This window comes from Hyperolius riggenbachi, chromosome 2 (genome assembly GCF_040937935.1).
Source record: "Hyperolius riggenbachi isolate aHypRig1 chromosome 2, aHypRig1.pri, whole genome shotgun sequence".
In the NCBI taxonomy this organism is placed as follows: Eukaryota; Metazoa; Chordata; class Amphibia; order Anura; family Hyperoliidae; genus Hyperolius; species Hyperolius riggenbachi.
In genome coordinates this window covers 267,296,185-267,313,256 of record NC_090647.1, presented here as the reverse complement: position 1 = coordinate 267,313,256, position 17,072 = coordinate 267,296,185, and the positions used below count along the sequence as shown (strand labels likewise).

Genomic DNA, 17,072 nt, shown 5'->3' with positions numbered 1-17,072 from the left:
GACATCGTTTTGGATTAAAACGGTTTTATCTTTGCTTTGTTATTTATGTCATGTGTCTCTAAAATTCAATAAAAATATTGTAAAACAATAATAATATAACAGTCCATGTAATCCTATGGGCTTGTTCACTTTTAATGCAAGATTCCGTGTGCAAATAAATAAATTAAAAAAGCAGCCTATTGCATAGTCTTGGACACGGCATGCATGTGATCTATTTTGTACAATAGCGAACATGGAAAAAAGCATGTTTTCCTGCATATGAACACACATGTTGTCTGCACAAATGCATACAGAAGTACGTGCATGATTTCTGTGCATGCAAGTGTGAACTAGGCCCAAGGGGTTAAAGTATCTCCAGTCACAGGTATGATACTGTATAGTATTCAGTATGGCCAGGCTGACATCTAATACTACATCTGACAGCTTTAATTAGATGCTGCAACTGTTATCGGAAAAACGCCACAGAAATCTCAGATTACATGATCTGTAACTGCAAACCATTATGGTGAATAACAAGGACAGAAAATCCCTCCTACATGTTCCCTCAGATTTACCTTGGGCTGAGATTAGTTTGAGTTGGCTTCTCCACACCAGGCATGGAACACCCAAATAGTGAACAGTGTGGTAAGTGAGATAGTGAGATCATCAAAATAATTTTTTGAAAAAGGTAGAGGAGGCCTCGTGACTAGCATTCTGGGGTTTGCAAAGGGTACTCAGACATAAGTATTATTACATTACCTGCAGAGACAGTCTTTCTAACTTGTGTAGGTGATGGGGGGGGGGGGGTATTGAAAATAAATACAGTAATTTTCACAAGCTAGGAATTTCATTTTAGAATTGTAATATCTTTGCCATTCAATAATTACAGGTTCTAAACTTTGTGCCTAAAAAGGATAATAATAATTGTGGGTTCTTCTCGAGACTCCAATCACACAATACACTCCTGTTTGGAGGTTCAAAAAATCTTCTTCACGCTTATTGAATGCTGCAAAGCAAAGATGTTAATTAAGCAACACTGTACTAGAAAACAAAGATTACTTACAGGAAGTTGCTTTTCTAGACAGATACTAAAATTTTTGGTTTGGTTGGGCTTCAGTTTTTTTAGAGGGATTCTTGTTTCACCGATAAATTCATTGTGCCGGAATTTATCCTCATCACACACTGAAACTCTAGATGCAAGGGAGACACAAAAGAGAGAACAATGGCATTATTAATTGCATTTCAATTCTCATGTTCCAAATAAGTATTTATTACATTTTGGATCAAAAAGTTCACTTTATTGTAAATAAAAGCAAGTTAAGACCCTCTCCGGCTTAAGCACGTCCCACCCTTATGGTACTCAATATACCAGTACCATAAGGGTGGGAAGTGCTTTACCCGTAGAGGGTCCTAACTGGCATAGGACCCTCCAGATGTAAGTGGAACTTGCTTAGCACTGGCTGTTGCTTTTATTCACAATAAAGTGAACTTTTTGATCCAATCCACTGAGAGTATGCCTCTTTAACTTCCTTGTGCATTGAGCCTGCATTCACAGATCTGGCAGCCATCAAGAGGGATCTCTGGAGATAGAGTGCATCTGTTATGTGTCTTAAAGTCTCATCACCAAGCGCTGTGGCATCATCTGTGTATAGATTACCCACGTGCTTGTTCCACGTGTGCAATTCAGACGCTAGTGCAGCCAAAGAGTTCAGCAGGACTGCCAGGCACTCTAAATGCCTCTAAATTCAGGTATTCTTTAAAGCTGCCTCATGACTGCATTTGTAACCATGGACGTGTCAAACACGCATTTGCAGCTATACACACACAAACCTGTCAAGGTCAGTCCATTTGTTCTGGTGGTTTCTTCAGTGCTGCACTTTGTGGCGAATGAGAGAATGTTTATGAATCTACTCACTCTGAGCCTTTAACCTTCATTAGAAGACACCCTAACACCTGCTGCTTTGTGTGTGGGAGTGCCAGCCTGAGCCACTATGAACTTGTGGTGAATACTGCCCATTAGAAAATACACTGTGACTATATATGACAAGACTGTTAATTGAACTGAGTGAAATGTGAATAACAACTAAGTAATGCCCGTGAAAAACTCAGTGGTTTTGCAAAGTGCTATGACTTATATGGAAGGATGATGAATGAGAACACCTCCAGCTCCTATTATGACTGTCAACAGCTTTAAACCACACAGAGAGGAGCATCCTGCTTCAAAAGCTCTACAATGCTTCTACTGATGGTGTCTAATTAACTCTTCTCACTGGCTGTAAACAAGGTAGAGCAGGCATTGGGAGGTATGTTACAGCTTGTATGACAGCATCCAGCAGCCTGCTAAACATCACCAAAAATGTGCTAAAAATGTTATAAACCTCTGCGCTGTACGAACTGTCACATATGTAGAGGAGTCAAACACTTGGTCCACTGATGTCTGTTCATTGCTCTCAGTATTGCCCTTTAAGATCTTTTACTACCCCAGCATTACACTTGCTTGTTCCATTTACAATTACAATAGACTCATGCAGAGAGGAATTTTTAATCATTGGGCTGGGTGAGCTGCTGCTTTACAATGAACAAAAACAATGTGCTTCACTTTTCGTCTGTGAATGTGTCTGTACTATATTTCCAGCCAAGCACAGGTAACACAGTAATTGCAGTTATCTGTGGCTGTTTACATGTGTGTGCGTGGATGCTTTGTGTTCACGTATTCCTTGAGGATCATTTACCCTGATCATCTCAAAACATGTTCCTGGTGCATTGCCAATCAGCAAGCCAGTGCTGTCCTTCACACTGATTTTGTTCATTATGCCCAGGAGTGTTCTGCCTTCTATAACATCTCAGAATACCTGTATTTAATGTGATTTTATCACTGAATGTAAAGTTTAATAAGGTTATAGGTTATGTATACTAGCAAGTAACTGGATTATTTATAAAGAAGTGGTGATCTGATAATAGATGACTGCTTCTCTGTGCTCCATTTTTGAAAATCTGTTCACTGCTTTTAAAATGCATTATCCTCCAGTCAATCCGCCAGATTGATCCTTTACCACAGTTCTGTAGGAATTGGAAACAAGATCTAAACCACATGCCAAACTTAGATTGGGAAGCAGTATTCCAGGAAGTTTGGACCCCCAGCTATACTTCTTTGCAACTTGCAAATTATAAACTTATAGCAAGATTGTACTTCACACCTTCAAAGATGGCTAAATTTAAAGGAGGGAATGGGAAATGTTGAAGATGTTTTACTGAGTTTGGCTCATATATGCATATGTGGTTGTCTTGTCCGGTCATACAGAACTTTTGGAGAGAGGTAGAAAATGTAATTAAACTATCTTCCCCTTTTACTCCCAGTAATGATTTGCTGACTTTTCTGGCCCCTGATATCATCAGAAACGCAAATAAATTAGCAACTCCAGCAGCAATTGTGGTCAGAAAGCTCATAGCAAAATTCTGGAAAGACTCAAAAGAACCCAATATAGAAGAGTGGATATGGATCATGTCTGACTTTTTGATAAGTGGTGATGGCAGTGTGGAAGATGTGTGCACAAACAGACAAATGGAGGAATGGAGAATCAAATGGGAACAGATAAGTAGCCTACTGTGAAAAGAACTGTTAAATAGATGAGGGAGAAGGAAAAGGGAATGCATGAGTAAGAGGATGGAAGGATGGATAGATAGATGTTCAGATGGTGTATCCAGGGGCGTAGCAATAGGGGGTGCAGAGGTAGCAACCGCATTGGGGCCCTTGGGCCAGAGGGGCCCCATTGGGCTCTCCTTCAAGCACAATATTATTTCTGTATTGGTCCTGTGCTGGTAATAATCACTTCTATAGATGCTCTAAATACTTGTAATCATTAACACACTGTTCCCCATTCCCTTCTTGCACCTCCAACACTGTGGTTGTCCTTGGCAGGTTTTGGTACGCCGTATCAATTGTTATGTATAGAGTGCTTGGGGGGCCCCATGTAAAACTTGCACCGGGGCCCACAGCTCCTTAGCTACGCCACTGGGTGTATCCTTTGAAGTGCAGAAGGCAAATGTATGAATGTGATGGAAGGAGGAATGAGTGTCAGTTGCTTGATAAGCTGTGGCTAGATAGGTGACCTGCTTATGCTTTGGGGCCTGTCTGCCCTGCCGGTGCTCTCCCGTGGCTCACGATTCTGGGGCTATGGGTGGCGCCCGCCACTGGAGTGCGCGCTGGGGTACTAAGGTCTCTTGTCCGCGTCCTAAGTGGTGCCACGCTGGCCGGTGCTCCAGGGGTCGGGAGGACTTGGGGGCTCTCACGGTATGGGCACACCCTTAAATAGGTCGGTAGCTAAAAAGAGTAATTAATTAATAATTCAACAATAAGGTGGGTAGGTGGAATACTTATTGTAATTAGTTGGTTTGCTACATCGGTAATGGGGTTGTGTATATACATATATTTGTGTGATTTATTATAAGAAAAATACTGAATTAAACTATCATGCAGACCTGAGACCCACATATGATGGCTTCAGTGATGTCACATGGTCACAGCTGGGTCACGTATCAGCTGAGTTAGAAAAAAAAATGCATTATCTATAAAACAAACAGGCATTGTATGGTAGGAACCAATAATTTGATTGTCATACCATAATCAACCCAAAGTGGTGAGGATCCACCATGTGGCCTGAAGAAGTGTCTGTCGACATGAAAAATCAATGTTATTGCCTACTCTAATGTTTATTGGTTCATACCACACTATATGATTGCATGTGGATGCTTCTACAGATTAAATAAATTTTGAACATTTTTCTGCACCTTTTTGGATCATTAACCCTCCTGGCGGTATGAAACATTCCGCCAGGAGGCAGCACAGCAGTTTTTTTTTGGTTTTTTTTAAATCATGTAGCGAGCTCATTGCCCCGCCCGCTTCGATCGCCTTCGGCGATCTCTGATCAGGAAGTCCCGTTCAAAGAACGGGATTTCCTGGAGGGCTTCCCCCGTCGCCATGGCGACGGGGCGGGATGACGTCACCGACATCAGCAACGTCATTGGGAGTCCCGATCCACCCCTCGGCACTGATTGGCCAGGCAGCGCACGGGGTTTGGGGGGGGGGCCCGCGCGCCGCAACGCATAGCGGCGATCGGGAGCGGGGCGGCGGCGATCAGTGTGCTGGCGCAGCTAGCAAAGTGCTAGCTGTGTCCAGCAAAAAAAAATTATGTAAATCGGCCCAGCAGGGCCTGAGCGGCACCCTCCGGCGGCTTACCCCGTGTCACACACGGGGTTACCACAACGGAGGTTAAAAGAAAAACTTCATTGCTATTTTTGGTTCTCCGATCATTTATTTTACCTTCAGATGTCCTTGTTTTACAATACGATCCACCATGTGATCCATTGCAACCATTTAAAGTTATGATCGGCACAAAACAGTGAACAGAATATTAATGAACACCCCCCCTAAAAAACCCACATCATTCTCCAATGTAGTTTATGGTATTTTCCACTTTCAATATGGTAAGCAATATTTGTCCATCTATGAGTTATCAATTAGCCTGACCTCTATACGCCAGTAAACGACAATGCCACAAATAAACAGAATTAGTGACAGTTGCTGAAAACTGGCAATTGAACATAAGAGTGGCAATCAACACTTTAATATAATGAATTGAAAACATGGTTTTATAGCAGCAGAAATAATGTTATTTTTTCTGCTAAAATGCAGTTTTTTTCTGGTTAAATTTTGAAAAGGCTGTTTTTTTCTGGTTAAATCTCAAAAAGGCTTTTTTTATATTTTTCTAAATCGAGATCAGGTAATTGATCAATATATTCTTGGTATTGATCATTTACCCGTTCTACCACCTCACACCAATAGATGTCATAGAAAACAACAATGTGTAAAACTCCAATAACGTATGGCTCTACTCCCCAAGAACAGTTCAACACTTAATGTGGGGGTTTCATATCAAAAGTTGCTAAATATTACATTTCAGTATGACATGGCTTAGTACACTGTGTTGTGACTAAACGGTGTCATATTGTAATCTTTTTAAACATTAAATATCACCGTTTTTTGGACATTCAATAAACGTAAATTTTATGTAGCCACTTGGATTGTGTGTCTCCAAAAAAGAACCTTCATTTGGTGTGTCATGTGTTTAATTTTAGATAAGAAACAAGATTTTGTATAGTATCGATTGTGTTGTTACCACTGCTAGCTTTCCACTGAGGCCCCCCCTCACCCCGGTAGAATGAATCAGAATCTAGGTCGAGAAACCAAGAAATGAACTGACCTCGAGTAGACGTCGGAGGAGGTAATTACACTGTCGCTACTCTGTGTACATGTGTGTGTGTGTGTGTGTGTTAGTGGGACATCCAGGGCAGATACAGGGGTCGGGGCAGGGCTGCCACCTCCTGGAAGATGATAAGAGTGGGGGAGTATAGCTGGCGGGGGGGGGGGGGGGGCATAGCTGGCATGCACAGACTAGCACCCAGCATTAACTGCCATTGATGCAACACAGCTCCCAATACACCCTACATTGGGGCACCACAGATCCCAGCATGTCATTATTAAGGCACTACAACCTCTGGCATACCCCTATAAAGCTGTGAGGCCTTTATGGGGCATGCTGAGAGCTGTAGTGAATTGGTCTATGGGGACATGCTGGGAGATGTGATTCCTCTATGGGGGCATGCTGGGAACAAGTCCCAGCATCACTGCCATCCAGCATCACGACCAGCCAGCATCAAGGCCAACCAGCCTGCAACACAGGCTGGCCAGCCAGCAACACGGTCAGCCAGCCAGCATCACGGTCAGCCAGCCAGCATCACGGTCAGCCAGCCAGCCAGCCAGCATCACTGTCAGCCAGCATCACTGTCAGCCAGCCAGCATCACTGTCAGCCAGCCAGCATCACTGTCAGCCAGCCAGCATCACTGTCAGCCAGCCAGCATCACTGTCAGCCAGCCAGCATCACTGTCAGCCAGCCAGCATCACTGTCAGCCAACCAGCATCACTGTCAGCCAACCAGCATCACTGTCAGCCAGACAGCCAGCATCGCTGTCAGCCAGCCAGCATCACTGTCAGCCAGCCAGCATCACTGTCAGCCAGCCAGCATCACTGTCAGCCAGCCAGCATCACTGTCAGCCAGCCAGCATCACTGTCAGCCAGCCAGCATCACTGTTAGCCAGCCAACATCACTGTCAGCCAGCCAGCATCACAATCAGCCAACCAGCATCATGGACAGCCAACCAGCATCATGGACAGCCAGCCAGAATCATGACCAGCCAGACAGCATGATGGCCAGCCAGCATCATGGTCAGCCAGCCAACTCAGCACACATCACTGCTGGTCCAGCCTGCATTGCATCACCACCAGGCTAGCTGAGTACAGCACCCTGGCCAACACAGAAGCCAGATGAGGGGATTCTGTGCCTATTATTGGGAAATGCTGCCTATTTATGATAGCACTGTGCCTAATTATGCCGCACTGTGATTGTTGCTATAGGTGGTGCATTATGATGTGGAAATCCGCGTTACAAAGCAGATGTTATGCCATACCACAACACACCATTGTAATCGTAGCTTAGGTTACACTGCTGCTATGCGTGCCACAGCTCGGTGTCCTGATCTCTCAGGACCCTAGCAATGCCCCTGTTTCTATCAGATAGAATCTGGCATCTAATCAGTAGAAAAACATTGTTTAGTGTATGCCTTCCTATTAAGTAGGGTTTCACAACCAGGGTTCTGTGAGAAGCTTAGTCATTGTTGACTCTTCCACAGTGTTAAATAATCCCTCTTCAAATGTCTAAGGGACAAAATAATCTTGCTTCTCAGTATTGGTTAGAGTGGAATATTGATGCATACTGGGCCGATAAGATGTGGTGCAGTATGCAACTGAGAGTATAACAGCATAGATGAGTAGGCTGGAGCTTGCAGGAGATGAGAGAACTTGTTAAAGAGTATACTTTCATAATGGGCGGCATGGGGGCTACACTTGCATACAGGGGAAATTATAGCTGCACCTTTTATAATGGGTCAGTCATAGTTTTGTTTGTTGATTGGGGGGTAGCGATGGCTGCACTTGTTATTTGGGGGTAATGATTGCTGCACTTGGTAATGGTTGCTGTACAGTGGGCTTATCTGTTTGCTAAATAAACAGATTTTGAGGAAAAAATTTAATTTGAAAAGCTTTGACAATTCTTGAAATACAGTACATATGCACACAAAGTAAACATCAGATCCGTTGAGTCTGTAGGAGTAACATATGCTTTTCTAGTGACAGTCCTGATGCTTATCATTTGTCAAGTGATAGCTAATGGTTTCTTTCTGCTTTAGTGACCGAGGTTTCCGCAGTCCAATTTAGCTGCCTGTAATAGATAGTTACAAAGAGGAACATCTGCGAGATGGGACCTCCAGCAGGTTTTACATGGATGCAATGCTATTGTGCTGAACATCAAAGATGGGAATGCAATATATATATATAGATAGATAGATAGATAGATAGATAGATAGATAGATAGAGAGAGAGAGAGATTGCCATATGTATTCTCTTTTAAATAATGGTACCTTTCATGTTATAGAGGTGTATCATATAATAGCTTCCAAAGGGGGTTTTCTGCCATGCCATAATGGCATGAAATGTGAAGAAAAGAAAGAAGGGTGCAAATGTTTTAAATGACAACCTCTTTAGGCAATACGTGTCAACCACTAACTAATCCTCTATTGTCAGTATTGGTGAGTGAAGGAAGATTATAGTTTAAGGAAGATTATATAGTGAAGGAAGATTATAGTTTATTCAGTTCTGGATCTCCATTGGAGTGTTTCCCCTAAATTTCTGTCCCTGTTAACAGCAGCAGCAGAAGTGGAGGAATCTCTCCAACAGGCACACAGGTGAAAATAACATCCTCGCATAGATTCTTGCCTATCATTTCTCTGACAAACATCTCCTCATGTAAATGACTTCTCCACTTCCTGCAGAGGGTAACACAACATGAATCTCCATAATGGGTGAAAAATAATGATACAATCAAAAGCCTTTCTTAAATTGAAGTAAAACTCTGACATAAAATTCAATAAAAATGAATTTTCCTACTTTGTATTACCCATACATAATATTGTCTATTTACACATTCCCAAAGTGCAGTTTATCTGCTCTGAAAGCTGCCATTGCATTTTTTCATAGCTGCTTTAATTATATATTAAAATAGTGAGCTTTTCTGAACTATGTGCATACTTGAAGCAGAGAGAGCTCATTTTCAGCACAGCTAAGCAACATAGGATGGTAAACAAAAGATAATGTTATTACCTATACGGATGCGGCTCAGAAGCTAAAGGGGATTTCCATTGCAGAAGAAAGTGTTGTGTTTAAATGTTTGAATGCTGTTCTGCTAAAAAAAATGTGGTATATGGATCCTGCTCATGAGCAATAAGATAACTGAGTTGGATCTGGCTTCCTGCCAACCCAGCAAGTTGAAAACCACATTGAAATCAATAAAGAATCTGAGTTCTCAACAACAAAATGACATCAACAGAGCTGCACTGCCCATGCCAGCCAGGCCTCAGTGCAGAGAATACAATCTGGTAGCCAAACACTCACTCCATAAAAAAGACAACCTCTACTGTAGGGTTAGGAATTTATAAAACTAGAGGCAACTATCATCTATATTGAAAGAGTAAAGAGAACAAACTGCATATAAGGATTTCCCACTGCAAAATTGCTGATCAAACAAGAAAAAATGTACACATTTTTCCTGCGCACTAGTTATGTGATTTTCGTTGCACTTGCAAAGTCTATTTCGACTGCAATGAATGAAATGGAAGTGCAATAACCGTAAAAATGCAGCATGACGTGCAACTTGGGATCCGCAGAAAGAATAATTGACTGCAGTTTACTTTCCCTGCAGGACCTCTACACTGGCAGGTGCAAACCGAGAGCGATCCAAGATTACCTAACCCCTCTCACCCTGCCCACTCCATCTTACAACATCTGCCTTCAGATTCTGGTAAGATACGGATAAGTTGTAACAAAACAGGTACAGGAACAGCTTCTTCCCTCAAACAAACAGTTTCCCTGCATGACACAGAACCATGGTAATTAAGAAACTGCCAGCACTTGGAAATATCATACCTGCCAACATTTGGAGCCAGAAAAGAGGGACACGTGGCCACACCATTTCCACACCATAAGCCACCCCCTAATTTTTCATACATGCTCCCCTCCCTCCCCATAGAGTGATTCCTGGTATCTAGTGAACCCCCTTTCTCGTATAGTAAACCCTGGTGTCCAGTGTGCCTCCCTCCCCCATATATTGAATCCTGGTGTCTAGTGTGCCCCACTATCTCCAATATAGTGAATCCTTGTGTCTAGTGTTCCCTTCTTCCCCTCCCAATATAATTAACCCTTGTCTTGCATCAAGAGAGACTGACCCATACAGCTCAGTTGTCACTAACATTATCTATGCAGACTACAGAGTGAATGTGCAGCAGAAGCTGTGCTCATCTCACCTTATCCAGCCCGGCTTCAATGATGTGTGACCTCCTGTCACCTTCTCCTTAAGCCTGAGTAATGCAGAGCCCTCTGTTCAGTGTGTGACTTGAAGCTAAAGATTAGGAGCTCTGCAGTTATTGCCACCCAGCAAAAAGTGTTTGGCATATCAAGGGCACACCTTGTGAGTAAGTTGGTGAAAAAAAAATTTCCTGATTGCATGGGACACTGTGCAAACACTACACACAGGATTCCTCCCTTTCATCCACTATGCAGATTTCGTGAGTGTATGCCACCCCCAGACACCAATGCCTAGATTGTCCACCAGGAGTTCCATTCCACATGTGGATGGGTGAGATCGCTGCTGGTCCCATGCACCTACTGTGACGCAGTGTTGCTGACACATTCATGCCCCATCGTGACAGGAGGCAGTGCTGGAGGTTCTGTGGAGGGTATTTATCATTACCACCACTGTCCATGGCATTTATGACGTTTGCAGGACTCTGTTCAACTCTTTGGTTTCTATGACTTTTTGTGGTTCCACCCTTCAGCTCCATACTCATACTAATGCTAATACTAATGCTGGAGACTCTGGCTTTAAGCTTGTGCCTAGGTGGGCACAGCAGAGCAGGAATATACTAGGAACTGGAGCTTGAACTACCTGTTTTTGGTAGACGACCACACTATCCATCAACTGTGCATATTAGTATTTCTCCGATGCCTTTTAGATCGGCCAGTTATGTTTAGGTGGTGTGTTGTATGCTTCAAGTTGGCCATCCCATGTGGTTTTAATTTAATATACATTCCATTTTGTATTTATGTGCTGTTTTCAAGGTTTTTGAGCAAACAAATGTTTTGCTATTCAAAGAACCTATTGTTGGTTATGGTTTGACACAGACGACCCACTTATGTTTTCCCTTCCCTATCAAATCGATAGTTTCATTTTGTTTATTTTATTTGTAGGTTTCCCCGTTAAAACACTGTCTAACTAGAGGTCTTACATTAGTGTTCTAGTATAAGTTTAGCAAAGAAAACTAATTACAGCAAATGTGTTTTGAAAACAAGAGTAAAACTCTGTTGTCTGAAGTACTGTAAAGGAATATTACATATCATGTCAACATTATGATATATACATTCGCTGTTAATCTTATTAAATAACAGAGTTGTTGTGTAGGTGCCAAAATCATGTGCTTACCATTGCCATATGGCTTTAATTGTCAGTGGTAGGCCTGATGTCACTGTTTTGCATTGACGGATGAATAAAAAGAGGAAGAGATGGACAAGTACCCTTTCTGAGAGTGACTGAAATCAATACTGAGATCAAAGAATTGAATTTCCTACAAGAGTTCCTGTCTTTATCCAAGTTTCATTAGGTAGTGCATCGAAACAATAATGAAGCAGAAGAGATAAAGAACAGCACAATATGAAAGCACATATAAACAAACCACATTACCTATCAGTGCACAGTAGCTTGATCTTTCCTCAACAAATGAAAGAAGTAAAGTGAGAATAAATGAATTTTTTTTTTATTATTTATTAGCTCAGCTTTACAATCTCTTGGTATACATATTACTTTCAGATGGAATAGCTCCAAAATCTGCTGCTGTGATAATGGTTAGGCTATGAATGGATTCTAACACTGCTATAATTACTCCTCACTTTTCAGAAGCATTGATATTAAAGTGTCAGTACACATGAGTGGTCAGAGGAGTTGCACAGTTGAGGGTGGTTGTAAACTGCGACATGCAGTGGCAAACGATCAAAACTATATTGTGATGGCATTAACTGCCTCCACAGAAAATTGCATGGGTGGTTTCTGGCAAAGCAGGTGAAAAGGGCACAAAGCATACCTGGTACTCTGGGTGTTACTATTGGCTGTTTTGTAATTCACAACTATAGCAGTGCTCAGTGTGTAATTCGTGCCATAACTGACCACTTGGGGCATAAAATGAATGTTTTTTTGGTTAGCCACACCCCATTTCTAAAAAAAAAAAAAACAGCCATGGCAGTTTTCTGCCTTTACAAAGACTGCTAAGAGATCGAGTCATCTGTGGGTGGGAGGTGCCTCATAGTATGGCCTGAGAGGTACTCTGCTTCTACCTGTGACACTGAGCCAGACTCAGAGAGGAGAGGCGAAGAATGTAGTGTAATTCCAACCACAGTATGCTGCATTCCAGAGCTGCCACAATGCCTTCCTAATGGTTAGTGATAACATGGACATAACATTTAGTACATCACCAGTGTTGGTGCCTTCGGCCTATTCAAATTTGTAACCTCTGTGCACTGCCTTTCATGTTGTGTTCCAACTGGACACTTTAAGACCAGAGCCTCTTGTGCCCTTTTAACCCCCTTGGCGTTATGATTCTTTCCGGATATTAGGGTCTAAAAGCAGTGCAATTTTTTTGCACCCTTTCAGACCCCAAAAGTTTTTGAATCACTCACCTCCCTGGCTCCAGCGCTGCAGTTAAGCCTCCATCCTCCGGGTGGCGCTGCAACTCTAAAGTGAAATTGCTGGCTGTCGTCATGACAACAGCCGGCGATCTCACCAGCAGGAAGCAGAGCCCCGGAGGAGAGGAAGGAGAATGCCAGCCAACGTCGGGATCTCCGGGAGGTATGTAGAAACGCTCCCGCTGTGCACATTGCTCTGCGTACAGCCTCCGGCGGCTACCCCGAGCAGAGGTCGGGATTACCGCTCTTAGTTGCCGTTTTCCGCCCCGACCCTAGATCGGGATAACCGCCAAGGAGGTTAAGCTATTATTGCTTATTGCTATTATTGGCTCACAGCAATCATGGAGTCAGGAGCCAATGAAATCGGATCCTGCCCAATGTGTGTATATATATATATATATATATACATTCACTCACATATACAGAAGCCCTGCTCTCAGTGTGAGAGCAGAGCAGCAGGTGTAGTAGCAGGAACAGCGAGTGACATCTACTCTCTGCCAGAAATAACTGCAAACAAAAGACAGATTTCAATCACTGCCATCCAAAAGAGGTTAAAGAAACACAGAGACAAATGGTAATGCAAAGGATGAGTCATGTGATGTGACGAAACCGGTATGGCGGAATTACAGGACACGGAAGCTGAGTCCATGAGGTGGTCTAGAGGCATAGGAGACACGAGACGGCAAAATCCTGCCCGACCAGAGGGATGGTGATATACAATGCTATGTTTAATTTTTAACATGTATGGGCATTACTTGATTTTAATCTAAGTATTAAAAGTGGTTTCACACATAGTCCGATCTTCTTAGTTTGTTTACAGATAATTCCATGTGGAAGTGCCCTGGTGGCAGAATTTAAATGCTGGTTCAAGCGTGAATTTGGTGAGCAGGGACATAAAAGGGGGGGGGGGAGCGCCTGAGCCTGCAGGTGGTGGACCCCTTCCATGTTGTCACATCCTGTCTTTTGATGAATGTCTGTCACTTCAGGATGATACAATAGGATTGAAACAGGTTGCACTATATGTGTTTTCTTTGTCTTTGAAGGTGTTTTCTTGCAGCACAGCCTGTGGATGGCAATGTGTCTCTGGAGGGAGTGATCACACTACTATAGAAATAAATGCAAATGGTGTAGTATTAACTACTTAAGGTGTTAGATGTGAAAAGATGGAAAATAACTCACAAAATTGGGTTGCTACAAAAGTAACCAATCAATCTAGGTACTGGACTGGGTTGTGGTCACTCATGGGATTACCAGTAGGGATGCTCAATGAGATGCAAACTGTTCTGAAATTATGCAATTATTTAATGCAAATATATGCATTTTCATTTGCATCAACTCAGAATAATTTGAATATCTGTGATCATCCCAAATTACCAGCAAGGTGAACGAAAGCTAGGGCCTGCCCCTTGGTTGGAGGTTATACAATGCAAAGGAGAAGGAGGAGGCAACACATTTGGATAAAACATTTTAAAAAACGATAGGATGTGAAAGGAAGGAAATGGCTTACCCCAGGGATGACACAGTAATAGATATACAGTATTAACAAACTTATGACACTATGGTAATGAGTTTCGTGGACCAGATGCCAACTTCCTCAGGCCAGTATTCAGTGCCAGCCACAATAATAGCTGAGCTTTAAGGCCTCTTTTCCACGAACTGTTGAGCTGTGTGCTCAGCAAGCAGTTGCCAGGCAGCAGTGAGCAGTTGTGAGAGTTTGAGAGGCATTTCACTGCCTAGAAACAGTTCGTGGAAAAGAGGCCTTAAGCTCTTCTTCCTTCTCATTTGACAGTTAAATGCAGCACCTGCATTTCCCCTATTTTATAGGTAGAGAACAAACCAGTACCTGTTGGCCAAGGAACTTTACTACGTTTTTCCTGACCCACTCAAGGTCTCCATAATGACATTTCACAAAGCCTTCTATGTTAGAAAAACTAACTATTCCTAGAGCTTTTAACACGTCTCCCTCTATGGGGCACATAAATGTAGTCCTGCATTTTATTTTCAACCCACTATGCCACCCTGTTCCACCCACACTCCCACTAAGCTTGGTCTCAGCCTTGCCTACCCAGAGGATGAGTTAGGGCCCGTTCTCACTCGGCCGTTTACCGCTAATCGCTGGCGAACACTAGCACTTTTTAAAGTGCCAGCGCAATGTTAACTAAATGACAGCGAACTCACTGCTACGATTGCCGGCCATCACCAGTGATGCTTGATTACCGGTAATTGCAAAATGTGCTACATGCAGCGGTTTTTCGCGACAGAGTGATTGCGATTGCAATGCTAAAAAATCGCTACTCGCGATCTCTCAAAAATTGCAAAACTGTACAGTGAAAATAGTAGTAGTAGTAAAAATCACTAGCGCTAATCGCTAGCGCTTTGCGTTTGCAAGTGTGAGTGGCCTTAAAAAATTACTCTTGTATCTTTCTGAGCTTTCAGAGTTCAATGCGGATCACTGGTAGGTTATTTACAGGTTTACAGCATCTAAAGGGAAGCAAAATGCCTGATTTGGCAATCTGAAAAATGCCATCAACTACATAACGACTGATGTAAAATTACACTGTAGTTTCCACTATAAAACAGGACAGAGATTCTGACTCTCTTAACTTTCCTGCAGTAAAACCTTATCTCAAGCTGTCTCTCACTGTTTCTTTGATGTATAAGTCCTTCGGAAAACAGCACTGCAGCCGAACAAGCTTGATCAAAGAGCTCAGAGAAACTTTGCATAGATAAAACCTCAAGTTTCTTAACTCTACCTGTACTGGAAAACAATGAGACTTTTCTTTTCTACTAATGTTCTATTTCTTAGCTGTACTACACATACAGCTCATTATCTCATAAGTTTATTTTTGCTTCAGGTTTGCTTTAAGGTCTCCTAGTGTAAACCTGGCCTAAAATCCACCTAATTGGTTATTCTCGGCATCGCTATTTTATCATAACTTATCTGTAGAACTATGCAAATAAGGAATCTTATTTAATTAGTTCTATTTTCACAGTAAACTCCAATTTAGTGATAATCAACAAGCCAGAGGGTGGTGATTTGAGCTTGTTAGAATATATGCAAATGATCTGTGTTACTATGTCACAATTTCATTTGGAAAGAACATCTGTTAATATACTTTCCCAGGGAACAGTGAAAATACAAAGCCGTTTTCTGCTTATAATCAGTTCTAGCATTCAGTATGTAGGAGGCTAAAGTACAGTTTCTTCTGCAAACAATTCATCTTCCCTCTTGTTTCCTTTTGTTCAGTACTACATATTTTAGACATCTTTCACAACTCTTTTACAATGCTTTCAGAATAGTTTTCTTTCCTTGTATATGAACAATACTTCGATTTATACATCATCTACCCCTAAGGCTGTAAGCTCATTTGAACAGCATTTTCTCTCCAGGGATCTGATTCAGTTGCAATCATTTCTAGTGTTATGTGCTAGTGATAGTCTAACACATGTGAATGCCTAATGGGAAAGCTTGCCAAACTAAGGTGCATACACCCCTATTGATGTATGTCGCCAGATCCCTTTGGGTGGCATTGCTGAACCGGTCAGTACAGATGTGTGTCAGCTGTGTAGCTATGCGGGAAGGGGGACGGGGTAGTGATGCGGAGGGGGAACGATGCCTTCAAAGTAGTTGGCCATGCGTAGGGTGAGTAGATTGGTCGGGCGTATCACTTGCGGGTTGGGGGTCAGGGGCTGCCATACACAAGTTTGATTATCAGCTGAGGTGGTCGTTATCAGCCGACAATCCGAAATAAGCCTAAATAGATCACAGTTAAAAATAAATAATTTTTTTGCTATAGACATAAAATTTGGGTTTTTTTTTTGTTTTTTTTTACATGTAAGTATTTTTACTACTAGGGGAACAGTAATGGAGAGGAGATGTGGTTCAGACACATTTGGCTTCTGCTTCTATTAATAGAGGACAATAGAGGACACAGAAGGACAGAAAGGGGCACAGAGGAGGAGACAAGGGGGACAGAGGCAGACACATGGGGGTCACAGGAAGATACAAGAGGGACAGAGGAGGACACAGGAGGCATAAGATGTATAAGGGGGACACAAGAGGTACAAGGAGGACAGAATAATAGGGGGAGAGCATCCACAAGAGGCTCCTGCACCATGGACGCACCAGGTTTATTATATTGTTTTTACCCTGGTTAATGTCCTCTAAACCTAAATGCGTGTTATGGTCAGGAG

At 42.4% G+C, this 17,072-nt stretch overlaps 1 protein-coding gene and 1 long non-coding RNA gene across 4 annotated transcripts in view; one reads left to right on the top strand and one right to left on the bottom strand.

Annotated features, from left to right (window-relative positions):
* The window catches only part of DOC2B (double C2 domain beta), a 704,601-nt gene that overhangs the window by 143,964 nt on the left and 543,565 nt on the right, over nucleotides 1-17,072 (bottom strand). For all 3 annotated transcript variants that reach the window (XM_068268615.1, XM_068268616.1, XM_068268617.1), the window contains one exon: nucleotides 1,043-1,169. In XM_068268615.1, coding sequence (XP_068124716.1) covers nucleotides 1,043-1,169 — 127 coding nt within the window. The remainder of the gene's footprint in view (nucleotides 1-1,042; nucleotides 1,170-17,072) is intronic.
* Nucleotides 6,120-17,072, top strand: part of LOC137546321 (uncharacterized) — a 126,092-nt gene continuing 115,139 nt past the window's right edge. The window contains exons 1-2 of the long non-coding RNA XR_011026238.1: nucleotides 6,120-6,260; nucleotides 9,850-9,948. This is a non-coding gene — a long non-coding RNA (uncharacterized lncRNA). The remainder of the gene's footprint in view (nucleotides 6,261-9,849; nucleotides 9,949-17,072) is intronic.